General features: G+C 38.3%; 1 protein-coding gene across 1 annotated transcript in view; it reads left to right on the top strand.

The window, feature by feature from the left end:
- LOC141139893 (uncharacterized) overlaps positions 1–14732 on the top strand; it is a 163373-nt gene that overhangs the window by 84909 nt on the left and 63732 nt on the right. The window contains 13 exon segments of the mRNA XM_073626451.1: positions 84–200; positions 576–812; positions 1050–1172; positions 1916–2038; positions 3619–3744; positions 4494–4619; positions 6204–6329; positions 6997–8442; positions 9663–9796; positions 9885–10049; positions 10241–10387; positions 10473–10600; positions 13152–13201. Of these exon segments, the coding sequence (XP_073482552.1) occupies positions 84–200; positions 576–812; positions 1050–1172; positions 1916–2038; positions 3619–3744; positions 4494–4619; positions 6204–6329; positions 6997–8442; positions 9663–9796; positions 9885–10049; positions 10241–10387; positions 10473–10600; positions 13152–13201 (3048 nt within the window).

Below are 14732 nucleotides of genomic sequence, written 5' to 3' on the forward strand. Positions count from 1 at the left end.
GTATAGATAAACATATATAATTTTTGACTAGTCATCTTTATTTTCTTCAGTTGGAAAAAATTACATAATTCCAATCTTTGCAGATATCAACGAGTGTTCCATGAATGAGACTGTGTGCCCCGATCAATCTCTATGCAATAACACTAATGGATCCTATCACTGTGACTGTCTGAAAGGATTTGATGGAGCCAATTGCTCTGGTAAGTAATATTTAGCCTTAAGTCTGAGACAAGCTAAGAGCAAAAAGATTTAATGGGTTTTCAGTGGATTTATTTTTGCAACACCCATTGCCCCCATAACACTCTTGTTTATGGTAAAATCTGGTTTTATTACCACATTCAAGTGTGTTTAGTAGAGTAGACTAAAATAATAAAAAAAGAAAAAAGAAATAGGCGTAAGGAGCAAATTGTAAGCATTTTGGATGACCATGCAATATGTTTTTTGCTATGTAGCATGTCCACCAAGGTTTTTCCCCTTGGGAGTTCTGGGGTTAGGTCAGAGGGAGAATGTGGAAGAGGATATAGTCTAAGAAGCATCAAAAATTAAAAATCTTTTTATGTATTTATTTGTTACAGATATAAATGAATGTTTGGCAAATTCCACGATCTGCCCCCTAAATGCAAACTGTAACAATACTATTGGCTCTTTCGTCTGTACGTGTAAAGTCGGTTTTGGTGGAGAAAACTGCACAGATATTGATGAATGCACTCTTGGAACATACAACTGTAGTTGGGCAGACTGTGTGAACACTGTAGGATCCTATAACTGCATCTGTAGGACAGGATACACTGGTGATGGAGTGGTATGCGAAGGTAAGTCTTCAAACTTGGACCCTCCCATTACTGCTAATGAAACATAACAGGATTTACTTAACAGCCACTTACACAAGATTATGAAGGTTTTCAAAGCACTAATCATAATTGCTTACAATGATTGTTTTCATTTATTGCCTTACTACTGACCTTGTTGTCCTCTTATAAACACCTCTTTTGTCATCTCCAGTTATATTTCTATTTGCATTAAATTTTAAATTCTATATCATTTTTCAGATATTAATGAGTGCCAAACAAATGCTTCTATTTGTGGAGCACATGCCTCTTGTAACAATACACTTGGCAGCTATGAATGCCACTGCAATGATGGATATATCTTGGTGAATGGAACTTGTAAAGGTAAGTATTGTTTAGATGGTTTTGGATATCCACCTGTCAACTTTTTCCAAGTCCGAGTAGCAAACATGAAGTTGAAGAATGTGCCTTTTTATTTTTAAAGCCTTGGGTGGTGTTTACTTGAATGTGCTGAATTATACATGAATTATTTGATAAAGTCTTCTGGTCACATGGAGACAAAAGATTTAAAATCTTGTCTGTGTACCCTAACTCTGTGACAATAGGCTTGACTTATTTGTTTTCGGATTCTGAGCATGGTCATCCCATTATTCACTAAATGTGCTTTGGTGGCCATAAAGAACTCTCTCACTAAATAGTTAAATATAGGCAGGTGGGCCTGGGAATTACCAAATTGTGAATTTGAGGAAGCTACTTATAATAAAAGAATTGCACCTGAAATGGAGAAGTACTTTTCTAGATAATAAAGTAAGAGAAGGGACTTCATTAGGAGCATTCAGAGCAAGAAATAACAAATAGTGGCTCACCAGTTAGGGACTGCAACTGTATAAATGCTATTTGCTCCTTACATTATGATGAACAAGGTAAACTTTGCTTGTCTCTGTTGTCCATACCAACCAATAAACATTTTCTTTCATTTTTTTTAACTATCTAGAAGCATGCAAGAGAAAAAAGAATGGTGGCCAAAACTGAAATAACCCCCCCTCCCCTTAATATAATCTTTAGTAGATGTTGTAGTTTATTGACTGCCATTCAATGCTTAACATACAGTTTTTTTTGTGTTGAAGATGTTGATGAATGCTCCTCTCCAGAATATTGTAAAGGTGCAGGAAGAAGTTGTATAAACACAGAAGGGAGCTATAATTGCACTTGTCAGCAAGGTTACCAATCAGTCAATGAGAGCTGCACAGGTATGTATTCTTACTGTTAATAAAGATGTTACAAAGTCAAATATCATTAGTTGAAACTGACTATTTAAGGTTATCATGAAAATAGCAACAGAGATACCAGTTGTGTAGTAGAAATTTCACTCATGGTGAATATACTGTGCAGAGTATACAGATATTATAGGGTTTTCCAAAGAAATGGACATGTAGCATTTAGGTTACTCACCCTTCATGTAGTTTGGACACTGAAAAGCCAATGATTTCTGTAAAAAAAATAGACTTGAAAAATAGATGGGAAATTGGGAAAATTGGGAAAATGGGACTTATTTTTGTGTCATCTGTCATTGTCAGATACCACGGGGTTTAGTACAGCAGAGTATAAACTTGGATGCCTAAGTAATACTATGAACAAATTGTTTCAGATTTTTTAAACTAAAATTATCTGTGTAGTTGCAAGAAACAGAACGAATTGGGTTAATGTAAAGTTTGTATGAACACTGTAGTAAATTAGAAGGGTAAGAATGTAAATGCATTGGTACCAACTGTATGTAGAACCTGTTAAATATGCATGTCTGGAAAAGGTGGACTAAATTTTAAAGGATGAAAAGAAAATTTATTGACAGTAGTTTATTAGCTGAATATCAAAGTTAAATCATTATATAAATGTGTTTGATGTAAAGATTAATGCTCAAATACTTAGACTACATACAGTATATTAAAACATCTGATCCAATCATTGTCAAAAGCTTGTAGACTTCACCTTCCTAACATCTCTAAAATTCGCCCCTTTTAAAGAATGAAACCATCAAGCTACTCATTCACTCCCTTATCTCTCGCCTTGACTATTGCAACTCCCTTCTCATAGGCCTACCTCTCCATAGGCTATCCCCTCTGCAGTCTATCGTGAATGCTGCTACCAGACTAATTTACCTTACCAAGCGCTCAGTGTCTGCAACCCCTCTCCACCAATCCCTACACTGGTTTCCGTTTGCCCAGCGAATTAAATTCAAAATACCAACTACAACATACAAAGCCATTCACAATGCTACATCACCAAACTTGTCTCCAAATATCACCCAAAGCATCCTTTACGCTCCTCTCAAAACCTCCAGCTCTCAAGCTCTCTTGTCTCCTCTTCCTATGCTCATCTCCAGGACTTCTCCAGAGCCTCTCCCATTCTCCGGAACTCTCTATCTCTGTCTGTCTGGCTATCTCCTACTCTGGCTGCCTTCAGGTGATACCTGAAAACTCATCTCTTCAGGGAAGCCTGTCATGCCTCTAATCTAATCTTTTAATTACTTCCATCACCTCATCCCCCACAGTTATAACCTTTTGAACCACTTGCCCCACCCTCTTAGATTGTAAGCGCTCATGAGCAGGGCCTTCTTAACTCTCTTGTATTTTATTGTGCTGTAGCTGTACTGTCTCCCTTTTAAATTGTAAAGCGCTGAATAAACTGTTGGCATCTGTATACATTATACTGTACTGTATTATACTATATAAATCCTGTATAATAATAATAACCTGATAAATATGGTTTAATTACATTATTAAAGTTACTGTATGCTGCAAATTATATTATAAAATATGTGATGTTTTGACAGATATTAATGAATGTCTTTCTTCTGGGCTTAACAACTGTTCTAAGCATGCCATCTGCACCAATGTGGCTGGATCTTTCTTGTGTGAATGTATGGTAAACTACACAGGCAATGGTGTTATCTGCACAGGTAAGTTACAATAATAGTATTTATTTCAGATAATGTACATTTTTAAGCAGGTAAAAAATGGAGAAACGTCTGTCCAGAAATTTCTGTCTAGATCCAAAGTTCTGTTGGTTATTGGACCGGGACCACCTCTAATCTGTGCTGATATTGGGAATACTTTCTATGAATTACGGAAGTCACATATTTTCATGTTAAGCCAGGGTTGTGTGATATATTTACATCATGCAAGGTGCAATGGGTAAACTGATTTCATCTCTGTTTTAAACACACAAAATTAGCCACAGGATTTGTTCACTTTACATGTGGAAAGTTGTCAAATTTCAGGAAAACCTTACATTTTGATTATGAAAACATTTATATAGTGATAATGATATAATCATGTGTAATATTGGCTTAGTTATCTCATCAGATGTGATAGTAATGGGCTCCTTGTATGTTTGCAATATTAATAAGTAATAAGTGTATTAATAAGTATTAAATACATATGCTGCATAACTGCAAGACTGAAAATACAAAGTAGGTCATCTATATAGATGGAGCAACATAATCAAATTCTTCCTTAACATCATCACTCTTTTTACAAATGCCTTTAGCATAACTTATCACATAAATAAAGCATATATGTTTCTTCTTCTGTTAATTAAGAAAGACAAGCTATCTTTTTGTGGGTTTTTTTTGTGCAGTCTTTAATGTGCGTCCAAAGTTACATATGTTAATTTGCTTTTACCATACTATATTTTTTTCTAATTTAGTTTTAGATGAATGCCTTCTAAACACAACACATTGTGAACATAACTGTACCAGCTTTCTTGGTGGACACATTTGCAGCTGCAAGGATGGCTACAAAGTGAATGTCCTCAATAGCTCTAAATGTGATGGTAATGGCATTTGTGTTTTCACTTATCTCCATTGTCTGTTAGTAGGAACTCTCATTCTGGAAAGCGATGTTTGGAGTTGCTTTATATAAGTGTATACTCTGTAAATTAGAAACGGGTTGTTCCAAATCTCATTCTTGTTTAGTAAACACCCTTATGCTGAATTACTTTGGCAACCTTGGTAAAAAAAATCACAATAATGTAGAAAACATAATCTGTCTCCATGCATACAAACATATGTGGTTGTATGTGTTCAATCTATTTTAAGTTAATCGTTATTCGTTTTATGCATTTATATGTATGCCAGTATATTATACAACTCTTTCTATACAGAGAGACAATTACAAGAGTGCAGGGTAGCTGGCAATGTAATGTCTCTAACACAGATATACAGACACATAACACTCTACCAACTTTGATGGCAGTCAGTTAATGTGGTGGTATGGTTTTGGAATATGGAAAGTGACCAGTCTCTACTCCCCTCTAATGGTTATCTTTTTTATGTACCGTATTTATCGGCGTATAACACGCGCCGGCGTATAATATGCACCCCAAGTTTAGGAGAGAATTTTAAGGAAAAAAACTTTTAGGAGGGAAGTTTAAGGAAAAGAAACTTACATTAAAATGCCCATCAATGCAGCCTCATCAGTGTTCATCTGCAGCCTTGTTAGTGTCATTGCAGCCTTTTCAGTGTCAGTGCAGCCTTGACCCAGTGTCCATTGCAGCCTTGTCAGTGCAGCTTTGCCCCAGTGCAGCCTTGTCAGTGCAGCTTTGCCCCAGTGCAGTCTTGTCAGTGCAGCCTTGCCCCAGTGCAGCCTTGTCAGTGCAGCTTTGCCCCAGTGCAGTCTTGTCAGTGCAGCCTTGCCCCAGTGCAGCCTTGTCAGTGCAGCTTTGCCCCAGTGCAGTCTTGTCAGTGCAGCCTTGCCCCAGTGCAGCCTTGTCAGTGCAGCCTTGCCCAGTGCAGCCTTGCCCAGTACAACCTTGCCCCCAGTGTCCATGCCTACTGCCGCCGCCGCCACCGACAAACACATGCATGTAGTTTTAAATATGGCGCCGCGGAGTTCGGAGGGACTCGGCGCCGGCGGAACTGAACGAACGCCGCTGAGATACACATAGTCGAGTGTATTCGGCTCTTTCCTGCGCCGCTCACAGTCCCGCCCAGTCCCGCCATTGGACCTGTGTTATGTCCATCATAGGGCGGGACTGGGCGGGACTGTGAGCGGCGCCGGAAAGAGCCGAATACACTCGACTATGTGTATCTCGGCTCTGTGATTTCGGCGGCGCTCGTTCAGCTCCGCCGAGTCCCTCCGAACTCCGCGGCGCCATATTTAAAACTACTCGCTATGTGAATGTCGGCGGCGATCACCGCCGATAGCTCACAATTAGCGGGGATCGGCGGGGATCGGCGTATAACATGCACCCACGATTTTCCCCTGATTTTAAGGGGAAAAAAGTGTGTGTTATACGCCGATAAATACGGTAATTTCCCTACAGTGATCTCCTATATAACTGTACAGTATATGTTTATGTTAATATAGGTAAACATAAGAGCAGTGTATGATATCTGTACACTGTATCCATTTTTAGATATTGATGAGTGCGCCAATGCTACTTCTCCATGTGCTGTGAACGCCAATTGCACTAACTTACCAGGAAACTACACCTGCCATTGTATGCCAGGATACGAAGGTGATGGCTATCTACAGTGTACTGGTAAGCCAAATGTCTGTGTCTGCACTTTTCACAATAAATGCTGTTTGACAGAATAGATAAATAGAAAAACAACAGCAATTAGCCACCTCCTTGCCACCTTTAAAGATGTTTTGGTTTCCTCCAGTGTAGAAACATTTATGCCGCGTAAGTGCAGTTGTCCACTTGCTACACAGAATACATTCATTCATTTATAATGAATTAATTCATTGGTGTTAAAGAGGTTTTCCAAATGTATCCTTTCCACCTAGAAATGCAGAGTATTTCTACCTTTCTGCAAATCCATTTGAGAACTTAGTATTTTTAATACAAACTAAGTTGGATGAAATTGGAATTTAGTTTAAAGTAGTGCTTCAGTTTTGTGATGAAAACACTACCCTTCGGGTGAACCATATACACAGCAAGAACTGTTTCAGGCATTGATAGAGACCCTTAACTACTTCTGTTTTGTAAATGATACAAAATAGCTAGTATAACAGTCATGAACCTTATACTAAATTAGAGTTTTCCTTCTAACTGTATGTCAGTAAAATCAGTGTTCGGTCATTTATAATCTCATATGCATTATTAATAGGTGCATAGGTTTTTTTTTTTATTATAGTCTTTGTATTCAGGGTCCTAAGAAACTTAGGAGGCACATCATGATAATTACATTTTCTCATTTTTGTAGCCATAAATATGACAACTGAAGCTCCAACTACTCCTCATCTTAACAATACAACAGCGGGATATACAGCCACACCCTCAGGAAATGAGTCCTTTGTCACCACCCTAGTTCCTGTCACTAATGCCAGCCATGTCACAACTGGTGTAAATGAAACTATTCAGAGCCCGAGCCCAACACCGCCTGTAAACCAGACCACAACAATGACTCCAGTGCCTACGACAAACACAACTCTTGTCACCTCTAATGTAAATGTAACAGGTCAGGGAACAATTCCAACAGGACCTACAAACCAGACTGTGATCACCACTGAAGCTCCAGTCATACATATAAGCACCCCTGATATTAATTCAACTGTTCAGAGCCAAAGTACAACAGTGCTACCAACAAACCAGACCACAGTTACCACCCCAGTACCTGAAGCAAATACTACTTTAGTCACATCTACTGTAAATGTAACAAGTCCAACAGGACCTACAAACCAGACTGTCATCACCACTGAAGCTCCAGTCATACATATAAGCACCCCTGATATTAATTCAACTGTTCAGAGCCAAAGTACAACAGTGCTACCAACAAACCAGACCACAGTTACCACCCCAGTACCTGAAGCAAATACTACTTTAGTCACATCTAGTGTAAATGTAACAAGTCCAACAGGACCTACAAACCAGACTGTCATCACCACTGAAGCTCCATTCACACATATAAGCATCCCTGATGTCAATTCAACTGTTCAGAGCCAAAGTACAACAACGCTACCAACAAACCAGACCACAGTTACCACCCCAGTACCTGAAGCAAATACTACTTTAGTTACATCTAGTGTAAATGTAACAAGTCCAATCATTCCTACTAGCCAGACAACACCCACCACTGCAGCACCAGTCACAAACACCTCTAATACTGTCCTGACCCAAAGCACCACAATACTGCCAACAACACAGACCAAAATTACCACTTTAGTACCTGAAACAAATACAACTTCAGTTACATCTGGTGTAAATGTAACAGTCCAGGGCACAACAGTACCTACAAACCAGACTACAACCACCACTGCAGCTGTTCAAAGTCCAAGTTCAACCACAAATATAAACCAGACCACAGTCACATCAGATACACCACTGTCTACTAACAGCACATCTGTGATCTCTACAACTGGATCAACAACAACAGCTAAAGCTACTACTGCTACATCAACTCAAACAATCAACACTGCAGCTGTTCAAAGTCCAAGTTCAACCACAAATATAAACCAGACCACAGTCACATCAGTTACACCACTGTCTACTAACAGCACATCTGTGAGCTCTACAACTGGATCAACAACAACAACAACAGCTAAAGCTACTACTGCTACATCAACTCAAACAACATCATCTACTATTACAACTACAGCAAGAACAGCAGCCACAACTAACGTGTCTACCACGAGTGGAAGTGCACCTGCAGGTAAAAGAAATGCTAGCAGCTGAACTCTGGTCTTACCTCCAGTCTTGTACAGTTGTACAGACTTCTGTCATGTACTGAAATGGCTTACTTTACAGAACTTTTTAGCATCATCTTGTCCTTTACTGCCCCACCTTACAGTCAATGTTCCCTTCTTTTCATTGAAATTCTGTTATTTCAATCAGTACCACATGTATGTGTTACCTAGGGTGGTCCACATGCAAATGCAGTCTGCCTAGGAACTTCCTCTCCTCAAGATTGGTCTACACTCACCAAGGCATTTTGATATTTGCATAACTCCTCCCAAGAGCCAGATCATTGCTTGCATCAAGGCTGAGGACTCTTGAGAAGAGTACCAGGGCAGGGTGCTATGATGTTTTCATTAAGCTATTAGGGATGAGCTTCGGGTTCAGACTGAACTAGAATTCTTGTCTGAATTTTGCCTGTTTCATGTTTGGGGAACAGTGAACGTAATGGGCTGTTTACATGCCTCCTGGGCCAATTTTCCAGTTACATTTAGCAGTGATATTGCTACTGCTGCTAAATCTTATAGCTTCCCATTCAGGCTGATTTTTGGGAAACCAGTGGCCGCTGACTTCCTAGCAACCTCACCTGGCCCATCCAGCTGTCATCTGGGGATTCCCGGCTGACATGTGTATGTAAACAAAGGGGAAGAGATAGGGACTGACATCATTGATCAAATGTGACCACGTCCAGTAGTACATATCCCCCCTGGGCAATGTCCAGTCCTCCATGTCATTTGTTTGACAATCCCTTGCCTATACATTTTGAAAATGTCTGGAACTGATATTAAAGATCCAGCTCCGGTTGTCTTCCATTATGCTCAGAACTTCAGCACAGTTTGATGAATTTTCCACAAATTGAACCCAGGCAATTGGGTTATTCCTATAATTTATTCCTGTTGACCCAGCCACGATCTGCCTATTTTGCATAGAGAAGCATAGAGATCCAGTGTTGACATCACTAGAATTAGGTATGTAATGCAAACATCATTAGCATTTTAATGAGGGGGCAAAGGAAGGAACCAGAGAAGGCAAACAATAAGCAGAATACATTTCAGCTTTAACATACAAACTATACAAATGAAGATTTTGGCAATGTAAGGTGCACATCTGTCTCTTTTATTACACATCTTTCATCACAGTTAACATACTTATGAATATTAATATGATTTTGCATTGTAACATATTGTATTGTTACAGCTGTAGACCTTTTTGATTATGGAACAAGTGCTGGTGATACTGCCTATGTATCAAGAAGGACAGATTTTACCTCTCCCTTGTTCCAGCCATTGATGGGATTCCCCTTTGGAAACCAAATAAGGAATTTCCTTTATGTGAGTTCTTATTGCTTAGTTTGATTATAATTTCAATGTGTATATATTGCTTTAGAACAACAATTGTATTAGTTTATTTTCTCTTTAGTACACAGACAATGGGCAAATCATCTTTCCATCATCTAGAAATAATATCTTCTCTTACCCAAATCCTCCAGTCAATGGATTCAGTAAAGGTTGCACCCCCGCATCCATAGCTGTGTTTTGGAATGATGCAGATTTTTCCAAAAATGTGGGAACTACCTATTACAAAGTGAGTCTTACTAGATTTCATTAATGCGTTCATTCTTTGAATAGAATTTTTAAGCCTTAATTATATATACATTGTGTCCTTTGTTACCATAAAATTCAATAACTACAGCCATAGAAAATGTAAAAGGATGAGGATATTGTGCAAAAAAGCGTGATAGTATTTGAAACTCACACATATTTTCTAAATAACAGGAATATGATTCAAGAAATAATGCTGTAGTTGAAAGAGTTGAAGGCTTTATTAAGAATTATACACAAACATCATACACTGCTCAGTGGACATTGAAGATTACCTGGGAGAATGTTGCTGCTTATCCAGCAACTGGAAATGATGTCAAGGTAAATTGCATATAATAAATCTTACAGTGTGATAGCAATGGCTTTACTTCTGAAAGTGACATTCTGTCATATTGTACATTTATAGACTAGCACATACCAGGCTGTACTGACTACGGATGGATTTGTCTCCTATGTGCTGATGTTATATAAAGATGGTGGCATGAACTGGGATCTAACTACATGCTTCCCAAAACCATTGATGGGCTATTGTAGGTAAGTTTTGATTGATGCTACTTTGTAACTTCAAATCATGATGCTAAATGCTTCTGATTTAAAAATAAGGTCTGAATTTCCAGAAGTTACATAAAGGTACATTGTAGGATATTTGTAGTTGGTTCATATTTTGAGCTATTATTGCAGTGTCAGGCCTAAACTAATTTATGCAATGGTTACATTTTTAAATGCTTCAAAATTTTGTTGTTGTATTAAATACAGAGCTATGGAAATGAATAACTGGAGGGAACTTTGTATTTGACTAATGCTGGCCATACACTATACGAAAAATCAGCCGAACACATTTTTGAAAAATGAACGTTCAGCTGTGACCGCAAACGATAGTGCCATCATATAAGAAACAATTAGCTCCGCGCTTAGATAATAAAGGAACTGCAGCCCCCCCAGCGCAGAATAACACCTATGTGAAATTCTACATAATGTAGAGTCCCAAAACGGGGTGATTGGCGCTGTTCCACTAAAATTCGTCTGATGTGCAGAAACTAGTGTAGAGTGTCAGGTAAAAAATGTGAATAAATAAATAAAAAAAAACAAATATATATAAACTGAACATAAATTATTATTTGTAGAAATGATGAAATTACAATCGTGTGAGAAAACTATTCCTCGTGTATATGCGACCAATGCCCATATATGTATAAAGTGCAACGTGTATTATCACCTTACTGCATAAGGGGTGATCAAGAACAAAACCTTATAGGTAGGTATGAAGAAAGTGATGGGAATTCAAAAAAAAAAAAAAAAAATACCTTCAAAAAATCCTTAAAAAATTTTTCGTAAATATGTGCATAAATGTGTGCATAAAATGCTAAAATATAAATAACCTTATAATTATAAATGCGCATAAAAGGAGTTTAGAAATAAATCATGAAATCAACAGTCCAAAAAAATTGTCCCAAAAGAAAAAAGAAGCAAAAATCTATAAAACGTTCTTCCTAGAGTGCAAATGGTGAGTCTCTTCAAACATCTAGCAGTGCTCTTAGTGATGTAAACTCCTCCAGACTTCCAAAGATCCCCCTATGTGCCCTCACTCACCGGAAGGATTCACCCCTGCAGGGGTATCAAGCCCATCAGCCGTATCCTGTAGCAATGGTCCCTGGTGACAGTCCACCGTTCGGATCTCCACATGTTGAAAACAGCGCGGTGCGGCGTGCGTTCCACCGCTCGGTGGAACGCACGCCGCACCGCGCTGTTTTCAACATACTTGGTTTGACTGCCTACCAGGCAGCGGAACACTGTTTACTTTTTCATTAACATTTTTAATAAAGCCATATTTTTTACGGATTTACGCGATGGGGCTCATTCTTGTTTTATATGGATGTGTCTGCGGGGAGTGACTGGAACCGATTGGGCTACCAGGTGTGGAGATCCGAACGGTGGACTGTCACCAGGGACCATTGCTACAGGATACAGCTGATGGGCTTGATACCCCTGCAGGGGTGAATCCTTCCGGTGAGTGAGGGCACATAGGGGGATCTTTGGAAGTCTGGAGGAGTGTACATCACTAAGAGCACTGCTAGATGTTTGAAGAGACTCACCATTTGCACTCTAGGAAGAACGTTTTATAGATTTTTGCTTCTTTTTTCTTTTGGGACAATTTTCTTGGACTGTTGATTTCATGATTTATTTCTAAACTCCTTTTATGCGCATTCATAATTATAAGGTTATTTATATTTTAGCATTTTATGCACACATTTATGCACATATTTACGAAAAATTTTTTAAGGATTTTTTGAAGGTATTTTTTTTTTTTTTTTTGAATTCCCATCACTTTCTTCATACCTACCTATAAGGTTTTGTTCTTGATCACCCCTTATGCAGTAAGGTGATAATACACGTTGCACTTTATACATATATGGGCATTGGTCGCATATACACGAGGAATAGTTTTCTCACACGATTGTAATTTCATCATTTCTACAAATAATAATTTATGTTCAGTTTATATTTTTTTTTATTTATTTATTCACATTTTTTACCTGACACTCTACACTAGTTTCTGCACATCAGACGAATTTTAGTGGAACAGCGCCAATCACCCCGTTTTGATAGTGCCATCATGTAATGACCGATAAATCATTCAGTGGACATAAATAAATAATTTTTTGTTCGTTTTTTTACATATACCTAGTGCAGACAGTTCGGACGGGAAACACATTAACCTTGCTATATATCGTACGTTCGGCAGAAATTTTCCAAACTTGCCGTTCGCTTTTTTTTTTTCAAAAACGTTACAAACGATTATCGATTTGTGCCCTTTAACTTGCCGAAAAATGAACGAAGTGTCTATATGAACGATTTTTCGGCCGATTTTTCGTATAGTGTATGGCCAGAATTAGTCTCATTCACCATGAATCAGGGCTTGAGTATGTAATGAGAAAATATGACTTATAATTAATGCATATAGTAAACTATATATACCTATAAACTCTACATAAAAACAAAACTGATTAGATTATAAATATTATCAGTTTTACACAGATATCTAACAAAACTGAACTTGATATTAATTTTGCTTTTCTTTTTCTAGTGGCAATGGGGATTCATTTTTCAGTAGCACCTTTATAAATAGCAAAGCAGGTATGAACCATTAAAAATCAGTTTGTCTGCAAGTCATGGCCACCTTAAGAAATGTTTTTGTAAGTTTAATTTTGGATAACTCCAATTTAACCTGGTTACATATTATTAACCACTTAAGCCCTGGATCATTTGGCTGGCAAAAGACCAGAGCACTTTTTGCGATTCGACACTGCGTCCCGTTAACTGACAATTGCGTGGTCATGTGAAACAAAATTGACGTCCTTTTTTCCCCACAAATAGAGCTTTCTTTTGGTGGTATTTGATCACCTCTGCGGTTTTTATTTTTTGCGCTATAAACAAAAAAAATAGCGACAGTTTTGAAAAAAAATGCATTGTTTTTTACTTTTTGCTATAATAAATATCCCCCAAAAAATATATAAAAAATATTTTTTTTTCCTCAGTTTAGGCCAATACATATTCTTCTACATGTTTTTGGTAAAAAAAATGCAATAAGGGTTTATTGATTGGTTTGCGCAAAAGTTATAGCATCTACAAAATAGGGAATAGTTTTATGGCATTTTTATTAATAATTTTTTTTTTACTAGTAATAGCGGCGATCAGCAATTTTTATCGTGACTGCGCCACTATGGCGGACAGATCGGACACTTTTGGTGCTATTTTGGGACCATTCACATTTATACAGCGATCATTGTGATTCAAAATGCATTGATTACTGTGTAAATGTGACTGGCAGTGAAGGGGTTAACCACTAGGTGGTGCTGTAGGGTTAAGTGTGTCCTAGGGAGTGATTCTAACTGTAGGGGGGGGGGCTATGTGTGACATGACACTGATCATCGCTCCTGATTACAGGGAGCTGTGATCAGTGTCCTGTCTCTAGGCAGAACAGGGAAATGCTTGTTTACATCAGCATTTCCCTGTTCTTCCTCTCCATGAGAGGATTGCAGGTATCCCCACGGACATCGAGTCCATGGGACCCGTGATCACACTCCAGGAGCTTGGCTTGCGGCAGTGCGCGCGCGCCTGCAGACCGCTTCTTAAAGGGCAACGTGCAGGTACGTTAATATGCCTGTACGTGCCCTTCTGCCGACGTATATCGGCGTGAGCCGGTCGGCAAGCGGTTAATAAAGGCCTTTTTTAATTGCCTGCACCGAGAATAGAAGAGAAATTTGCAGCAATGCATGAAAATCAGGCTCTACTGCACTGCCCATTGCTGCCATACAGTATATTTACCTAACAAGAGAAGCATGCTTACAAAATAGAAGATCACTGTATCTTCAATGTGTTGCTGCTTCTTCATTGTTCAATCACTGGCTTGCTTGGGTTGGTTACTTTGCTTATCTACATTGTAAAAAATTGAGGTCACTGAACCTGGCTGTTTTATTTTCTTCAAAGCTGGCTTGATTGGTCATTTAGAAACATGTGTTCCCACTAACTTTCCTGTCAGACAAAAGAAGTGAAGGTGTACTGAATCATATGTGCAAGGCAAAAGTTCTGTTTTTGTATTTCTCTGTACATGACATTGATATCCAAAGTAAATATAGTTTCACTTTCCTAACTAAACATTCTCTAA

This window comes from Aquarana catesbeiana, linkage group LG04, assembly GCF_042186555.1.
Source record: "Aquarana catesbeiana isolate 2022-GZ linkage group LG04, ASM4218655v1, whole genome shotgun sequence".
Taxonomy (NCBI): Eukaryota; Metazoa; Chordata; class Amphibia; order Anura; family Ranidae; genus Aquarana; species Aquarana catesbeiana.